Here is a 15,532-nt window from a genome sequence, read left to right as displayed (position 1 = left end):
CCTAAAGTAGCCTAAAGAGACTGATTTAGTTTAACATCTTTTATAGGACGCCGACCTTTGGCTTTATTGATTTCGATTGTCTTCGTATAGTTTCAAAATGATGATCTTCAAGCTAATCTTTATTCTTCATGCTAATTATATAAAAGTTTAATTGTACTTAAAAATGGTTTTACTAATAGAGGGGAAAAAAAGTTAAAGAAAATTGGGTTAGTGAATATATACATTGGTTAATGTAAGAAATTGAACAAACTTACTATGTTACAACTATTTCATCCATGTGTTGTGAGACCAAAAGTCGTACGTAAAAGAAATGAACCACATAAAGTAAAGATGCATATTTTATACTAAATGATTGTGGTTTGATATTAGAAATAAGCACTTGAGATTTTACCTTTTATAGTAAAAAACCAACACAACACCAATTTAAGTTCTAAATTACTCATCATATCTTCATATGGTAAGAACCAAACACCAATTTGGTATACAAAGTTATAAGAGCAATATCCTTCCTACATAATAAAGCCTCACCATATTTTCATCTTGTATACCCCAACACTATCACAGAGTGCTAAAGGGCCAACTTTTACTTGGGTCAAAAACGATATTCATCATGTTTTGTACATACGGGTCAAAAATGTTACCGGATGTTATTTACAGCTCGATCCATTGCCAATTACTGCATGTTACTATTGCCTTTAGAGCCTTGAAAATTAATGGCGTCACGAGCATTTTGTACCAAACTTACAAACTCTTTAACATTTTGAAAGCTGAAGTCAACAACCCTTTTGACTGAAACAGGTACCTCTTTGTAAGCCTTCCTTGATTTCATAGACGCATCCATTGCAATACTTGCATCACTTGTCTGCAAATTCATTACAACAAATAATAATAAATATCACATTTAAAATACCAAAACAAGCATACAAGCTTAAGGTTATTATTATTTGTAGTAGAACATTTCAGTATATAACGTTTAAATTAGTTACCAAATCAAGTAGCCTCGTAACACTGGGTTGGTTTCGAGCAACAGCCAGGTTTACAGGGTGCACAATACTCTTTGATAAAATGGTCTTATCCATTGCTTGATTGTTTAAGTTATCAACATCAGATGCAGATGACGATGGTGATTCACCTGCACAGTTGGCAAATTTGATTATAACAACACTCTTTATTAAATTAAATTAAAATATATATAAAAAGAAAATTAGCAATCAAACAATGATACAAACATAAGATAGGGTGACAAGTTAATTATTTTAAAAATGTACAAAGAATAAAGTCATATGTTTACCATAACTTAAATTTTGTTAATTTAAATGCTAAATTTGAACATACATACCAAGAGTAGTCATATGCATATTTGTTTGCAGATCTTGCTTAGTGACTGAACTTTTGCAATAGACCATCTTCATACACGCTACTTCTATGCATTTATAGGCCAGTGCTGTAGCAGCAATTTCTTTCCGTTTCTCATATTCTTGAGCACAAAGTCTGCAAAAAAATTTTTAAAAAAAGTCAAGAGGTTGAGCATTTAAACAATGTTGTTTGTAACATTGTATAATTAAGTAATAGATAAGTAGATAGTGTTAGAGTGTGCAAGTTACTTACTGAGAAAGTTTAGCAGATGAGCTGTAAACATTGACTGGGTCAACTCCTCCTGGCTTGGTCAACAAGTCAGAGGTGGTGGTGTTTTCTTCAAGAAGAGAAGCAGTATAAAGTAGCTTCATAGCAGAGTCAAAGTATGCATCGGTGCTTTCACTTTCAAATCCAGAAATCTGCATACAATAAGAAAATAGATATACGAAGATAGATATAAGTTTATTATATGAGTTAATAAAGTATCAAAATTGTAAAATATAGAAATTTTTAAGGAGGCGGGCACTAAAATAACAAACCTTTAAACGATGGGCATGTTCTTTCGACAAATTAGCTCTATTGAAGGCAGACAAAGCATGAGTTTGACCAGATGCATACTCCTTCAAGAAACTTTTAACACCGACATCATCGTTCGTTTTACGAGGATCAGTCACAAGGGTTTTACCGTTCTGATTAGCGGCATCTTTAGGACGTTTCATGATCTTTGACCCATTTTGACCCGAACCATCCAAACTGGTAATTTTCACGGATCTGAAAGAGCAAGTCTCCGCTTTTGCCTCTACCTCATTCAAGTCCTTTCTCATATCTTTGTTTACAGTTAACGATGTTATTTCAGAATTGCACATTTTTTGATTCAATTTACGTTCAGAATCAGGATGATGCTCGGTCAATGATGTTGTCGGCTTCTTCTCAAGTCCAATGCTGATGTCACTTGTTCGTTTTCTAGTAATCTTCTTGCCACCGCTTGAATCCATTTCCACTTTTCTAATTTTATTAGAAAATGGTTCTTGATCAGTCAATAACAAATTTGATGCCATTATATTCGTTCTTTGACACCTGGATCTATCATCTTTATCTTTAAACAATGACAAAGATCCATTCCCAGACCCGTGTGGAATCATGACACCATTTTCACTTACTTTCCTGGTCATTTTACTACAAGTATCGGCAACAATCTCATTATTTGACATAACATTATTTCTAATCTTGGAGGCTTCTTTACGCGTAGAATCGACTAATCCACCAACTTCCGCCTTTCTTGAAACCGTTGGTTCACCAGCAGGTGAGATTTTTTCGCGATTAAAACGTCTTATAGGAGCTGCTGACGAGACGGATCCTACAGGTGACCCACCTTTTATTTCTTCTTGCAAACTAACCCTTCTACAAGAACCAGAAACCACCTTCGAACAACTTGAGGTGGCGGCAGCAGCAAACACTAATTTTTCAGATTCCGGATCCTTGTTTAAACAAGTAACTTTCTCTGTATTTTTATCCTGAGCTAAATTCTGCTTACTACTAGTCGACAATCTGATTTTCATTGTTCTTACTTTATTATCTTTAACCTCCTCGGTGTTACAACAAGTCTTTAATCTCTTCTCGTTTCCTCCTAATCTATCTTCACCACTTTCCAAAGTTGTGTTCGCGTAAGGTTGACTTTCTGACCACCCGTCTTTCAACTTTCGTTTCTTCCCATTCATTTCCACATTTTTGTCTGATAACGTACTCATATCTCTCTCACTTTCTGTCTTTCTTTTCAACCTTTTAGGCTGCACATCACCTGCAAACAGTTTTTTTTTTTTAATAAAAAACATTATTGTCACATAATATCACATTTCGTAAAGTATATCATGTATAGTTTAAACAAGCTTACCTCCATTAGCATGCATGCTTACTAGTTTTTTCTCATGCAGTTGCTCATTTGAAACACTTGAACACTTTCTTTTCGGTCTATATTCCATCGATGAATGTGAAGTTTCCATCAGACTGGAGCTGCTACCTTCGGGTCTGACCTTACTCGTCTTTAATCTATTATTAGGCGTTATCTCCAAATTAACATTCGAATTCATACGTTCAGAATGCACATTGTTAACTGAAACACTGTTCTGATTCTGCAACATCAAATATAAGTTCATTTCATACACTGCCTTTGCAGTTTCATCCTGACTAATATCACATACATTCATTCCAGGCCTACACAAACAATAATAAATAATTAATAATACATTATCTCTTATTGAAAAAAGATAATGGAAAACAGAAATATACTTACAGCCATGTCAACATACTGCACACCCATTTATCAGGCAGACTCTTTGGTTCAATACCAATCGGCAAAAGCCTCCACTTCTCACAACGATCACATGCTACCCAATTGTCTGAAGGATCTGCGGGACCCAATTCTGTTTGCTGAGGGACTGCCACGTCAGCAGATGATCCATTTATATTAACATAATTTTCCTTTACAGTCCCATTACCAGTTGGCACGTCTAATGGCTTAGCTTGTATAACTTGGTCCTCCACACTTGTGTCAAGTATATCTTTATAGCTATTACGCACCTTCAAAATATCTTTTTGACCACCTTTTTTGTCTTTTAGTGCTCTAGAGATACTACACCTCGAGTTTTCCTTTGAAACGCACGTTAACTTACTGTTTCTTTCAAACGGCAATTTATCAATACTTTGAGGTACTTTTACTTTAAGGGGTTCTCGCATGGTAGTTTTAAGACCAACTTTCTCTTCAAATCGGTCTGTCTTGTTCGTAGAAACATCAACCTCGTTTTTACAACCACTTTGTATGCCCATTAACCTGCTCTGTCTTTGAGGTACTTTCACTTTAAAATGATTTGTTTCAGGCTTAAAAGCATCAGGTTGACTTTTACAAATTGAAGGACCCGTATTGGCTTTGACCCGCCCATTTCCATTTACATCAAGTGAAAACTTTTTGATGTTTTTCTGTTCAATGCTTCCGTCTGGCTCCTTGCATGTAAATTCAGGACTGAACAGTTTATTTTCAACCAATTCTTTTTGTGTTTCTCTTTTCTTGAAAGGCATGACTTTCTTAGCTACTTGAGTTGCTTCCCGTTTAGAAACAGAAATGGAATCATCAACAAAAATGGAACCGTTTGTTTGTGTTTTCGTTTCTGTTAAGCAAAGTAGATTCTCATTTAGTGGTGAAAGCAGACGGTTTCCAGGTACAAAGATAGATGTCATATCCTACAACATGTTAACAAGAATAGATAAATAATAAATAGATAATAAACATTGACAAATATAATAGAACAAGAACAGAAAAAAAAAAAACAGAGTCAAACATACACGCAGTAAGCTGCTAGGAGATTCAATAGGCGGGCCACCACTATCATCGGGATTATTGCTTCTCGAGGAAGATGGAGAAATTAATCCAAGACTACTGCAAACTTCAACCTTTTTCTTTGCAAGATTTTCAAAACCTACTTTAATTCGTACCTTCAATGACCTTTTCTCACATGGATTTGTAATATTTTCACTTTTCTTTAAATCTTTACTAGCAGATAATGCATTCTGATCACCAGATACATTTCTATTGTTTAATGCAGTCATCGGTCTAACATTGCCTGAAGGTGTGACTGGATTTAACGAAGCAACCTAAATGATAACACAATCCACAAATGTCACAATCAACCAAGATAAATATCATGTAATCAAAGAATTTTCACGTACCAACAAGCGATTACTGTCATTTAAACACGGTTTGTTGAAACTTGGAGCCTTCATATGAGAATGGGGTGTAGGGGGATCCTTATACATAGGTAAAAACGACCCATAATCACCCCATCTAGGCCCTGCCAATAAATTCGTTAAAGAATTGTCCTTGTCTGGTAGAAAAGATCTATTATGGGTGGCTTACCCGATGATTCCCTAGATATCAAGCCTTCAAAATCTTTATGAAACTGGCCCAATACATTGTCAAGCCTTTTGTCCTAAACAAAGCAGAAACAAATATGTTATTAACATAAAGTTAAAAGTTTGGTCCCACAATCATTTCTATAGCATATTGTAAAATTGTGAGTTATCTAAACTTAGTAACCTATCACTGGAAACAAAGTCGCTAAATGAGACAACCAACACGATTTTAAGGTGTAGGTCGGTGTAATGCATCGAAAGTAACTACAATGAGCTTATACTAATAGAATAACGATTACTATTTATACGTGCACACAAACAACCAGATTCATATAATAACGAATCACAAGTGAACAAACTGCAACTTGCAAAAAGTGGAATAAGATTCAAATTATCAAGACAGCACACACAAAAATATATTTTAGGACTGTAAATAATTCCTGTAAGGGATTAAAACATGTCGTCATAAGAATACAGAAGACCACGAGAGTATAAAACTCGCATCAACTTTAATACTGGTACACAGCAGCTTATAATTTCGTCTTGGTTGTTTGGTCCTCGATATCAAAGTTTCAGAAACAAACATGAATACAATTACAATGCTGATTCTTTTCTTATGATTTTCTCGATAAACCTGCTAAATTAGTTTAATAAATCACTAAATCCTGATAATTACACATAAACATAAACGAATTCTACCTAATCGGTCATCATTTGCATCATACTCTACTTGGTCCAATAATCACCACAATTACTTTTAATCAAGTAAAATAAGTAATAATTTATTTTTTTTTCATATAAAACAACAAAATACAGAATCCTTACAATGTAAGAGAGAGCAATATCAGGGTCAATATTGTCGTCATTATCATTAAACCGAGCCTCTCCTTCTTCAAGCTCAGTATCCTCCATCTCTTACTATTTTTTACTTAAAAAAGTAAATAAATATCTAACCCTAACACTAACCCTAAAACCTAAAATTAACACCCCCAAAACCCTAGCTTCGTATCCTAAAGTCCAACATAATTGATCAAACAACACACATTTTTTTTTTTTTTTTTTTTTTTTTTTTTTTTTTTGAAAGGCAAGGTTAATTGTTAGTTGTTAGACTCGAACCTGGGTCACTCTCGAATCCATGAAACATGGATACCAATGAAGCAAGGCCTCATTGGCATCAAACAACACACATTACTACAAATTACTTTAAAAACTAACAAACTAAACCTATAAAAAAAAAAAAAAACTTAAAACCCTAAAAAATCGAATTCCTCGAAAACTAATTACGAACCGTTATATAGTCAAAATAAACATAAACAAACGATCAATTGAATGTATGTAATACGATTATATATATTAATTATATATAAACGCGAAACCGAGTTTGTATTTCAGGAGTAGTGTTGGTTCGAACAATCTATGTATAGAGATGAAATAAGTACGCGCAAAACGATCGATTTTATGATTTTTGATTTGTTGTTTTTTTTAATTCTGGAAATTGTTTTTTGGTTTAATTACATTTGAGAGATTTGTACAGAATACAGAATGAATGACAAAAGAGGGGGAGAAGGGTGCGTTTTGTTATATTTTAATAAAAATTTGTATTTGGGCCTTTTCTTATTTCAAATTGGATTTCTTATGATCCTTCTATTTTGGGCCAACATAAATGGAGTAGTTAGGTTTAATGAATGCATGATGTGTAAAACTAAACTAAATGTAAATGATTGAAATTTATTAGAAGAGGAAATGTTTCTGTTTTTAGTGTCAGTTATATGTTTAATGTGTAAATGTGCAAGTGTATGCGTATGCCTATGTGAAGATGGAATAATGCACGCATTTGTGTAATGGGTAAAAGAGTCTAAGATCACTTTTAAGTAGCTAGAGTAAATGTTCCGTATTATTCATTCACAATTGTTTATCAAAGGCTCAAAGCATCGATGTATGTTAGACCGATGTGATGAGAATATGGAGGGCCGGTTTCTGAGAATTTAATCCCTAGACCATAACGAATAACGAATAATATAAGATATTAAAAAGCCCTTGGCCCTAACAAATAATATAAACATTTTTGAAAAAAGGTCATTAGACCTTGATAAAATGCTAGTAAACTTTGATTTCTTCTTAAATTGGGGCTTTTGATTGTTGTTTTTGGACCTATTGTGTATCGTCTTCGGTACTTCTGTTGTACTTCTCTAGTTCTCATGTTTCTCAAATCTCCGATTATGTCTATATATAAAAAAAAATTGAGAATTAAAACCCTATGTTCCGAGCGGACGATCATCTTGTTTCTCCTTCGGGCCTCCCTTGTGAGCTTGTTGAATGGAAGTTAAAAGTTGCAAAGTTTTTTTATTATTATTTGGAATGTGAACATGTTGAATTATTTATAGATGTATATTTACAAGCATGAAGTTAGTGCAGAGTAATAAATTACTCGGTGATAAATAGATAAGGAAAAGAAAATGTATATTGTCACAAGTGATGTTAAATGAATATGAAAATGTATGATGTGAGAAAAAAAAAAAAAAAAAAACCTTAGACAAGTGGAGCTCTCCGATACCATGGATCTCTATGTTGAATATAAAAAAGACTCTTTCTCGGTTAAGGGCCTTAAGGCAATGATAATATTCATTGATAACTGATCGATCATAGATCCGTCTTCCTCACGGAATTAGATCTAGAATTGAGTGCAATGAGGAGGATTGTGGTGTTGTTGTTTGTTTTGGGCCCCGATGATCGTCTTTCACATTTAAAATCAAGTGATCAACCACCCCGACCCGGTCTTGATTATTGATTAGCATAATTCACCTTAACACAATGTAAAAATCCCTTGGGCAAAGTCACAAGTGAAAATTACAAAGGCTAGAGCAAATAGTGGAGAATCAACAACCTATAAATGAGAGGTCAAGCTCCCTATTTATAATATTCAGAATATTCGCGGTGTGCGGATCGCGGATTATCACACATTTGTGCAGATCGCGGACTATCGCGGATTATTGCGGATCATCGCGGATTATCGCGGATCATTGCGGATCATCGCAGATCATCGCGGATTTCAGCACACTTGTGCATTACGCAAGGTAGTGCTATGCGCACAATCAATAACAGTACTCTTCCTTCAACAAATTCACGTGTTTAATTGAAATAATTTTCTTCCTCAAAAAGTCAATATTTTTTTTATGAAGACTCGCGTTGAATGGATTTTCAACTCGACTAAATCTGTAGAGTAAAGGTTTAGGCATCAATTCCATTGCTTGTTCTTTATTCGAGTATTGAATTTAGTCCTCAGATCACGGTATGTTTGTTGGTCCCATAGTAGCCGAGTTGTGGACTAGAGTTCATCTTTGGGTGGAGTGCGATTACCGGTTTTTGGCTCATGGTCATGGAATGATTGCTTCTTATGGTTCGAAAGTTGGTTAGTTTCCAAGCTTTAGAAGAATCGTTTAATAGCTATTGTTGTTGCTCTTGTTTAGAGTATTTGGAGATACGAGAATGATGTGCTTTTTGGTACTAATCACATGAAAAAAAAGTTATTTTTTTGTTATTTGTAACTTCTCTTTTCATCGGGTTAGATATAGGGGGTAAACACCATACTAGTCAGAATTTGTAACTGATTAATCCATTGTATATTTGAATAAATGAGTACACATGACATGATTACATTAGTTATAATACGTCAAATGTTGCGCTAATAGCAGTTCAAAGCTGATGGAGACATGTTCTTCTAATCTAACAGGTAGAATAACTCGTATCCGCGAACTTTCGTTGTACTTGATATAATGGTACGTTATTTTTTATTTATTGACAAAAAAATATGAATTAAATTAATATAGGTTAGAAGATAAGTTACAATTGATTCATACTCAAAGTCCAAATGATTCATACTCGAAGTCTAGATGATAAGACCTTACCGTCTTTTTGACTACACACTGTTTGACTACACATACCCGGTAACTATTTATATATATTTATATTTATATTTATAAATTATAAATTATAAATACATAATACATTCAATCCAAATTAAACTAGTACAAACCAATGATTCAATGAAGCATCATACATATATAAATCGTTGTGAATCCATGGTACATTGATGTCCTGCTCTAGTATGTTTCTAATAATGAATCATGTGTATATGTATTTCTTTAATTGTAAACAACCAAAATCCGACTAAAAAATCAAAAATCAAAAATCAAATAGTAACTACAAATTCTAATTCTAATATTTAATAAAATTATAGTTTCATAAAAGGGTTCTTAAATGTGTACAATTTAATAAAGGTATACGTTAATAATACCCTTTAAAAAATGTGGCTACTTATTAGAGCTATTAAAATAGAGTAATTAATACTGAAATAATAAACACAAATTTTTTAACGAATATATATTTGTCCTTGAACTTGAACCCGTAATCTCATATTTAAAGGAACAAATCGATACCTCTAGATCAATAACACTTTATTGATATCCCAAGTCACTTTATTGCAGATTTACGTGGGTGGAATTGAAAGGAATATCGATTGTGTATGCTTCCGCCGATAATGCCACGAAAATTGCAAGCCTCTTCGGTGAGGTCTTTAAGATCGTAAAAGCTTCTAGTAGTTTGGGTAACGTTGGTTCGTTATTTGCCTTTGTTAAACCCAATAACCCGAAGCACTTGCACGATTCGGTTGAGGGCGATCTAGAAGACGGGGTGTTTTCGGTTTGTAACGTCTGGGTAAACGAGCTTAGTGCGGATTCGATTCTTGAAGGCGTTTTAATTGACGAGTTCCCCTCGGAAGTTTTGGCTATTTCAAACCGAATCATCCTTTCGGGACACCCGTTTTACAGTCAAAACAATGATATTGTTAATGACGCTTTGGTCGTTAATGGAGTCACTGGGGTTCAAGATAATGTCGTTAACAATGATCAACCTGAAATGGCGAATGTGGACTTGAATGTAGTCGTAGAAGAAGATGAAGGTGAAGTCCGATTACATTTCAGGTCAATAGGGGCTGTGGAGATTTCGATACCTGTTAAATTTGAGTGAGGCTGCTGTAGCGAACCAAGTTGTAGAAGAAGTCGTTTCGATCCCGGGTTATTACGTCAAATGATGTAGACACTACTGTTTGTGTGGATCGCATAGCTTCGACAGTGCCAGGTGCATCAGTTGAACTAGCTAAAGATATTTTAGTTCCCCATTATGGTGCTAAAGTTGCTGTTGAAAAAGGTCCTTGTTTTAGATTAAAAAAAAAAAAAAAACAAGAAAGTGCATTCAGACAGGAGAGTGTGCTATTGATTCTGATTTGGGTGAATGAGAGTGATATTGATTCTAGGCTAGCTGCCAACAGTCCAGTTACTGGGCCTGCTGTTACTGGGCCGGATAGGCCTGCTGCTGATCAAGAACTTGAGCCCAATTCGGCTCCTGTTGGGCCTGGGATGGGCTCGGAATCCGTCCCTGAAATTTTTGAAGTTAATAGTGACAATATTACTTTTGCGGAAAGATTAAAAGAAAAAGAAAGGAAGATTTGAAGGCGAGTCGAGAAGATGTAACGAAAGTTGATAGGCCTTCACAGATTTTGATTGGGCGTAGTTGAAGGATTTATTGTGACTATGAAGTTCTCTCGTGTGAAGGTTATTGCAAGTCGTGGTATGTTTTAAATACAAAAGGCTCATAGGGATCTATTCAAAGGCGTGAATTTGTGGTCAAGAAGGAATGTTGCATCTACCTCGGGATCATTTAAGCTCGTGGATGATGATGAAGATTTGGAGTATGGGGATGCCATTTAAAACTTGTTTATGGCGGGTAAGGTAGATAAGAAGAGTGGTTTTACGAAGTCGAGCAATGGTGTTTCTTCGAGGTTGACAAAACATGGTATGACTAATGAGGCGTTTGCGGCTTTTGATAATATGATAACATGGCCAAGAGAGGCGGTTTCGGTAAATCTTATTAAATCGAGTGAAAACCCGTGGCCGCCAGCTAGGAACAAGAATCAATGAAAGTGTAAGGAGAAAGTGGTTCAAGGAGCCGAAATGACTAAATTCGGCGTGTTCATTAAGGACATTTGAGTTCTTTTTATCAGTTTCATGTTTCTTGATTCGTTGTAATCTTTTGAGTTTGTAATCCATTATATCGTCTTATTTTAGTTTTGGTTTGGTTTCGGTTTAGCTTAGGTGAGCTCAGTATAGATAGTTCGTTGGTAGCCGCGTTCTAGGTACGAGCCTCCCGGAGTCCTCTTTTGTACTTCTTGTTGAATTAGTTTTCTTTTTGAAAATGTTTTCTATTCTATATAAGTTCTCGTTATAAAAATAATAATAATAAAAAAAATAACTAATAACTCAAGTTATACCTCGAATTGACATTGAAGAAAGACTGAAAACACAAACAAAAATGCTTGTAGCTCAACCAGTCCCCACATGACTAAAGACGTGCCAGTTAACCCGTTACAGAACCGCTCGACCCGCCCAATTGCTATTCTATGTATAAAATCCGTCTAGTCATCTTCAAAACGTTAGAGAATTAGAATGTCAGAGTATAAAACACAGGACATTTTGGATTGCAATACTTACATGTTACTGGTCATAATGTGATTGTTATCAAATTGCAAATACAATGTATACCAGCCTTTAAAAAAATACAATGTATACCAGAATGTACCGTCTTTATAATTGGATAGAAGATAGATGTTCAATCATTCATCAAGTTATTTTAGCAAACCACTTTTGTATACATCAAGATGCCTAATTATCTCCTTGTCTAAGCATCCTTAGGATCGTAAGGAAGAGGTTAAGTATGTCAAGATATAGAGTGACTGATGCCCAGATGTACTCGTCATAAGTAAACCTCTTAATCAAATTCTCAGTGTCGTATATTATGTACCCAGAAAACAATACAGCACCAAATCCACCAATAATCGCATTTGTCACAGGTCCCAGAGGGAAAAACATCTGCACAACAAATCCATGCATACAAACCCATTTATATGAGAACATGTCGATTGGATTATAATTGTTTAATATCGGACTAAACAGGTATACAATTTTGTTACGATGAGTTTAGCCAAAATAACATATCAAATGGTTTGAACTAGTCCAAGAACGTCTAGTGTGAATACAAACATGTGCGTCGTGAATTGTTTGATTTACACAATTATTGTTGTTCTTATTAGCTAAAGTCTTTATCTTTAATCACCTCACTATTTTAGGAATGGACAAACATGTGTCAATGGGCAGTAGCCACCACAGCCCAACCCACCTAACCCGTTTCGGATCGAACCCGTTTTAACACCTTAGCATACGTGCCCATTCAGCCACCTCTACCAAGAGGTGCCATCAGTTCCTTGAAAGCCATGCCCAAAAGAAGCATTGTGTGTCTCTATCTGTCCCTCTGTGTGTGTGTGTGTGTGTGTGTGTGTGTGTGTGTGAGAGAGAGAGAGAGAGAGAGAGAGAGAGAGAGAGAGAGAGAGAGAGAGAGAGGACCTGCATAAAACTAGTGACGATGAGAATAACAAGGCTGGTGAACAAAATTGGTCCCAAGAAGCTAAAGTCCTTGCCCTTCTTTGATGCCCAGAAAGTATATGTAGTAAGAGCCGAAACCACTGCTGAGGTTAAAATCAAAGCTTCGAGCACAATCTTTCCTGTATGATTAAGTGTGAATATTTCAACATGATATCTTGTATTACAAAAATAATGTTTATAAGCGTTAGGAGATGAAGTCGGGAATATATACCATCGGTGTTGGCACAGCTTATGCCTACAGTGAGACTTAGAGATGCAGTGAACAGTCCAAGGAATACAAAGTTGAGTGGATGCTTTTGTTGATAGACATGCAACGGCCACAACACTACAACAAATTTATCCTCATTTCATTATATTTATATAAAGAATATCAAGATTAGACTATTGCATACGACTCTAATGAATTAAAAGTACGGGTTCTAAAAACTAATATATTTGTGCTTCAATGAGATTTAATGTTTCATTAAGCGTCAAACTAAATGCATGTATCATACTATTAACTCAAACCCTCAACACCTCAAGGCGTCAAAAACTTAGAACTTCAGGATCCATGGGAACAGGAGCTGAGTTGATAAATTTATGCTGAACATGAAATGAAATCAACCTTTCTATATTTCAGACACGAAGTAGCTAAAATCCCGCACAATGCCAGGCTGAAGTCAAAGAGAGACCTACTACGCAACTCAATAAGATCCACATTATGGTCATCGGTGTTTAGATGTTCTTCAATTAATCATTACCTAACGAGGCACTAGGGTCCTAATCAGTCGACACAAATGCCTAAATGCCACATATAATTAGTGAATTGCTAATTATCACAAAAGCTCAACAGAGTTACAAGACTTCTCAACACTAAAAAGTCAGAAAAATATTCATAAACTATATCTTGCCTCTATAGAAAATGAAAAACGAACTTCTTTATTTCGTATCACTACGCTCAAAGCTAAAAACAACCAATTTGCATTTTAAACATTATAAAATTTCTACCTTCAACTCTTTCAATCAAGCCAATACGTATATATGAACAAAATGAAACAACTTAATTTATTTTCACAGATAAATTATAGCTACAGATGTATATACCACAATTTAACCTAAAAAAATACTGATATACTACACATACATATGATCCACACACAAAAAGTAACAATTAGACGATAAAACCTATATAATTAATTAGATCCACACACTAATTTCACAATAACAAGCAAAAAGAATGAAATTTGAGATCTAGGGTTTGTATCGTACATATGAAGGGTAAGAACACGAGAAACAACAATAGTCCAGAATTGGCGCGAAGGAGATCGTTAATCGGAGCATAGAGGACGGTGAGACACGAAACGGCGGTGGTTAAAACCATCTGAGCAGCGAGAATTCCGTACACTTTACGGATGAAACCCCAACGTAGCTGGTTTTCGCCATAGCTGATTCCAGGGTACAGAGTTCCTTGTTCAATGTCACCTTCATGATCATCTTTTGTGTTAATCCTTGTGAATTCAAACATTTTATTAGATCTTAGATTGTGAATTTTGGTTGTCTCAGATTGGTTTGAAACGGATATGATTTGATGGGAATTGAGATGAGAAGGTAGTGGAATTTGAGTGAGTCAATGAGTCGTGTATATTATTAGACCATATGTCACCCGGGAGAACGAGCCAGAAATGTTGAGCCACAACGACCCTAGCGAGCTATGTGGGCCGTTGCAGTCCATTTCGTCGTGCCGTTGTCGCGCACATCGCGATGATTACCATGGCTGAATTGTCGACGTGGCTAGCTATGATTGATGAACGATTTTTCGGGATGTTGGGTAGTCGATTGCGTATATTTCCTATGAGTATTTGTCATGTTGCGTGACATGGTCAATACACGAGGGGATCACGAAGGACCAACAATAATACTCGAGGCGGATACCTCGTACGATATGTGGATTTGTCGTGCTTTTTTGGTCCACTTGGTTCGAACAATCATATCAATGTTTTAAATGGAATTGAATTGTTCGAAGATTTATTGGATGTACAGCTCCAGAGGTCCAAGTCAATATTAACGGGACGAATTTAAAAAGGGATATTACCTCATTGACGGCCTATACCCAAAATGGGTAACACTGTCAAGTCGTTTAAATGCCCAATTGAGCCTACAAAATTAAAGTTTAAGAGATTTCAAGAGGCTGTAAGAAAAGACGTTGAACGAGCTTTCAAGATACTTCAAAGTCGTTGGACAATACTAAAACACCCCGTAAGAGCGTATAAAATCAATAAGATACGACGAATCATGTAATGTGTGATACTAAACAACATGATAATCGAATACAACGTGCGCAATATTTGTGAGCAACCTTGAAGAAGACTATCTCGGAAACGCATCATAACATCTCGCGACGTACTTGGACCGAAAGAGTTGAAACGCATGAACGCATGTCATGATAGTTGCGAGAACGAACAACGCATCATTCACTTCGCAACAATTTGATCGAACACATTTGGACACTCCCGGTTGATTATCTTGTTCGAAACAATTAGTATTATTTTTTGTCTTTAATTTAAATTATCAATGTAATTCTTTTTTATTCATGTAATGTTTTTTTTTTTTTTTTTTTTTTTGTAATGTTTGTTTATTTATGTCATGCTTAATTTATATTAATGTAATGTTTTTTTTTTTTGTTATGTGTTATTTTTATTTATTTACTGTATTTAAATAATAACTTAAAATGGGTTATATGTTATTTTTGTAATATTTTTTTATTTATGTAATGCTTGATTAGTTAAAGGGATTGTTAGACC

General features: G+C 35.1%; 2 protein-coding genes across 2 annotated transcripts; both read right to left on the bottom strand.

The window, feature by feature from the left end:
* Positions 1-521: 521 nt before the first annotated feature.
* LOC139888212 (cysteine-tryptophan domain-containing zinc finger protein 7-like) lies at positions 522-6,171 on the bottom strand. The gene is made up of 11 exons (XM_071871237.1): positions 6,085-6,171; positions 5,264-5,336; positions 5,077-5,198; positions 4,693-5,001; positions 3,647-4,590; positions 3,248-3,567; positions 1,896-3,154; positions 1,609-1,775; positions 1,340-1,491; positions 987-1,132; positions 522-862 (listed from the first exon to the last, which is right to left on the bottom strand). The coding sequence occupies exons 1-11, from the start codon at positions 6,169-6,171 to the stop codon at positions 674-676; spliced, it is 3,768 nt and encodes a 1,255-aa protein (XP_071727338.1). The 3' UTR covers positions 522-673.
* Positions 6,172-11,772: 5,601 nt separating this feature from the next.
* On the bottom strand, positions 11,773-14,362 carry LOC139891333 (BI1-like protein). Its single transcript, XM_071874290.1, has 4 exons — positions 14,001-14,362; positions 12,964-13,077; positions 12,714-12,871; positions 11,773-12,182 (listed from the first exon to the last, which is right to left on the bottom strand). The coding sequence occupies exons 1-4, from the start codon at positions 14,254-14,256 to the stop codon at positions 11,976-11,978; spliced, it is 735 nt and encodes a 244-aa protein (XP_071730391.1). The 5' UTR covers positions 14,257-14,362; the 3' UTR covers positions 11,773-11,975.
* Positions 14,363-15,532: the final 1,170 nt, after the last annotated feature.

Source organism: Rutidosis leptorrhynchoides, chromosome 2, assembly GCF_046630445.1.
Source record: "Rutidosis leptorrhynchoides isolate AG116_Rl617_1_P2 chromosome 2, CSIRO_AGI_Rlap_v1, whole genome shotgun sequence".
Lineage (NCBI taxonomy): Eukaryota > Viridiplantae > Streptophyta > Magnoliopsida > Asterales > Asteraceae > Rutidosis > Rutidosis leptorrhynchoides.
This window is presented reverse-complemented; position numbering and strand designations above follow the sequence as displayed.

Excerpts from the sequence above, each read along its gene's own strand:
- LOC139888212 (XM_071871237.1), bottom strand. The coding sequence starts at position 6,171 with ATGGAGGATACTGAGCTTGAAGAAGGAGAGGCTCGGTTTAATGATAAT. Across the intron at positions 5,337-6,084 it reads ATATTGCTCTCTCTTACATT|GACAAAAGGCTTGACAATGT; the intron begins GTAAGGATTCTG and ends TGCTTTGTTTAG. Across the intron at positions 863-986 it reads TTACGAGGCTACTTGATTTG|ACAAGTGATGCAAGTATTGC; the intron begins GTAACTAATTTA and ends ATGAATTTGCAG.
- LOC139891333 (XM_071874290.1), bottom strand. The coding sequence starts at position 14,256 with ATGTTTGAATTCACAAGGATTAACACAAAAGATGATCATGAAGGTGAC. Across the intron at positions 13,078-14,000 it reads CGTGTTCTTACCCTTCATAT|TGTTGTGGCCGTTGCATGTC; the intron begins GTACGATACAAA and ends AATTTGTTGTAG. Across the intron at positions 12,183-12,713 it reads TCGTCACTAGTTTTATGCAG|ATGTTTTTCCCTCTGGGACC; the intron begins GTCCTCTCTCTC and ends TTTGTTGTGCAG.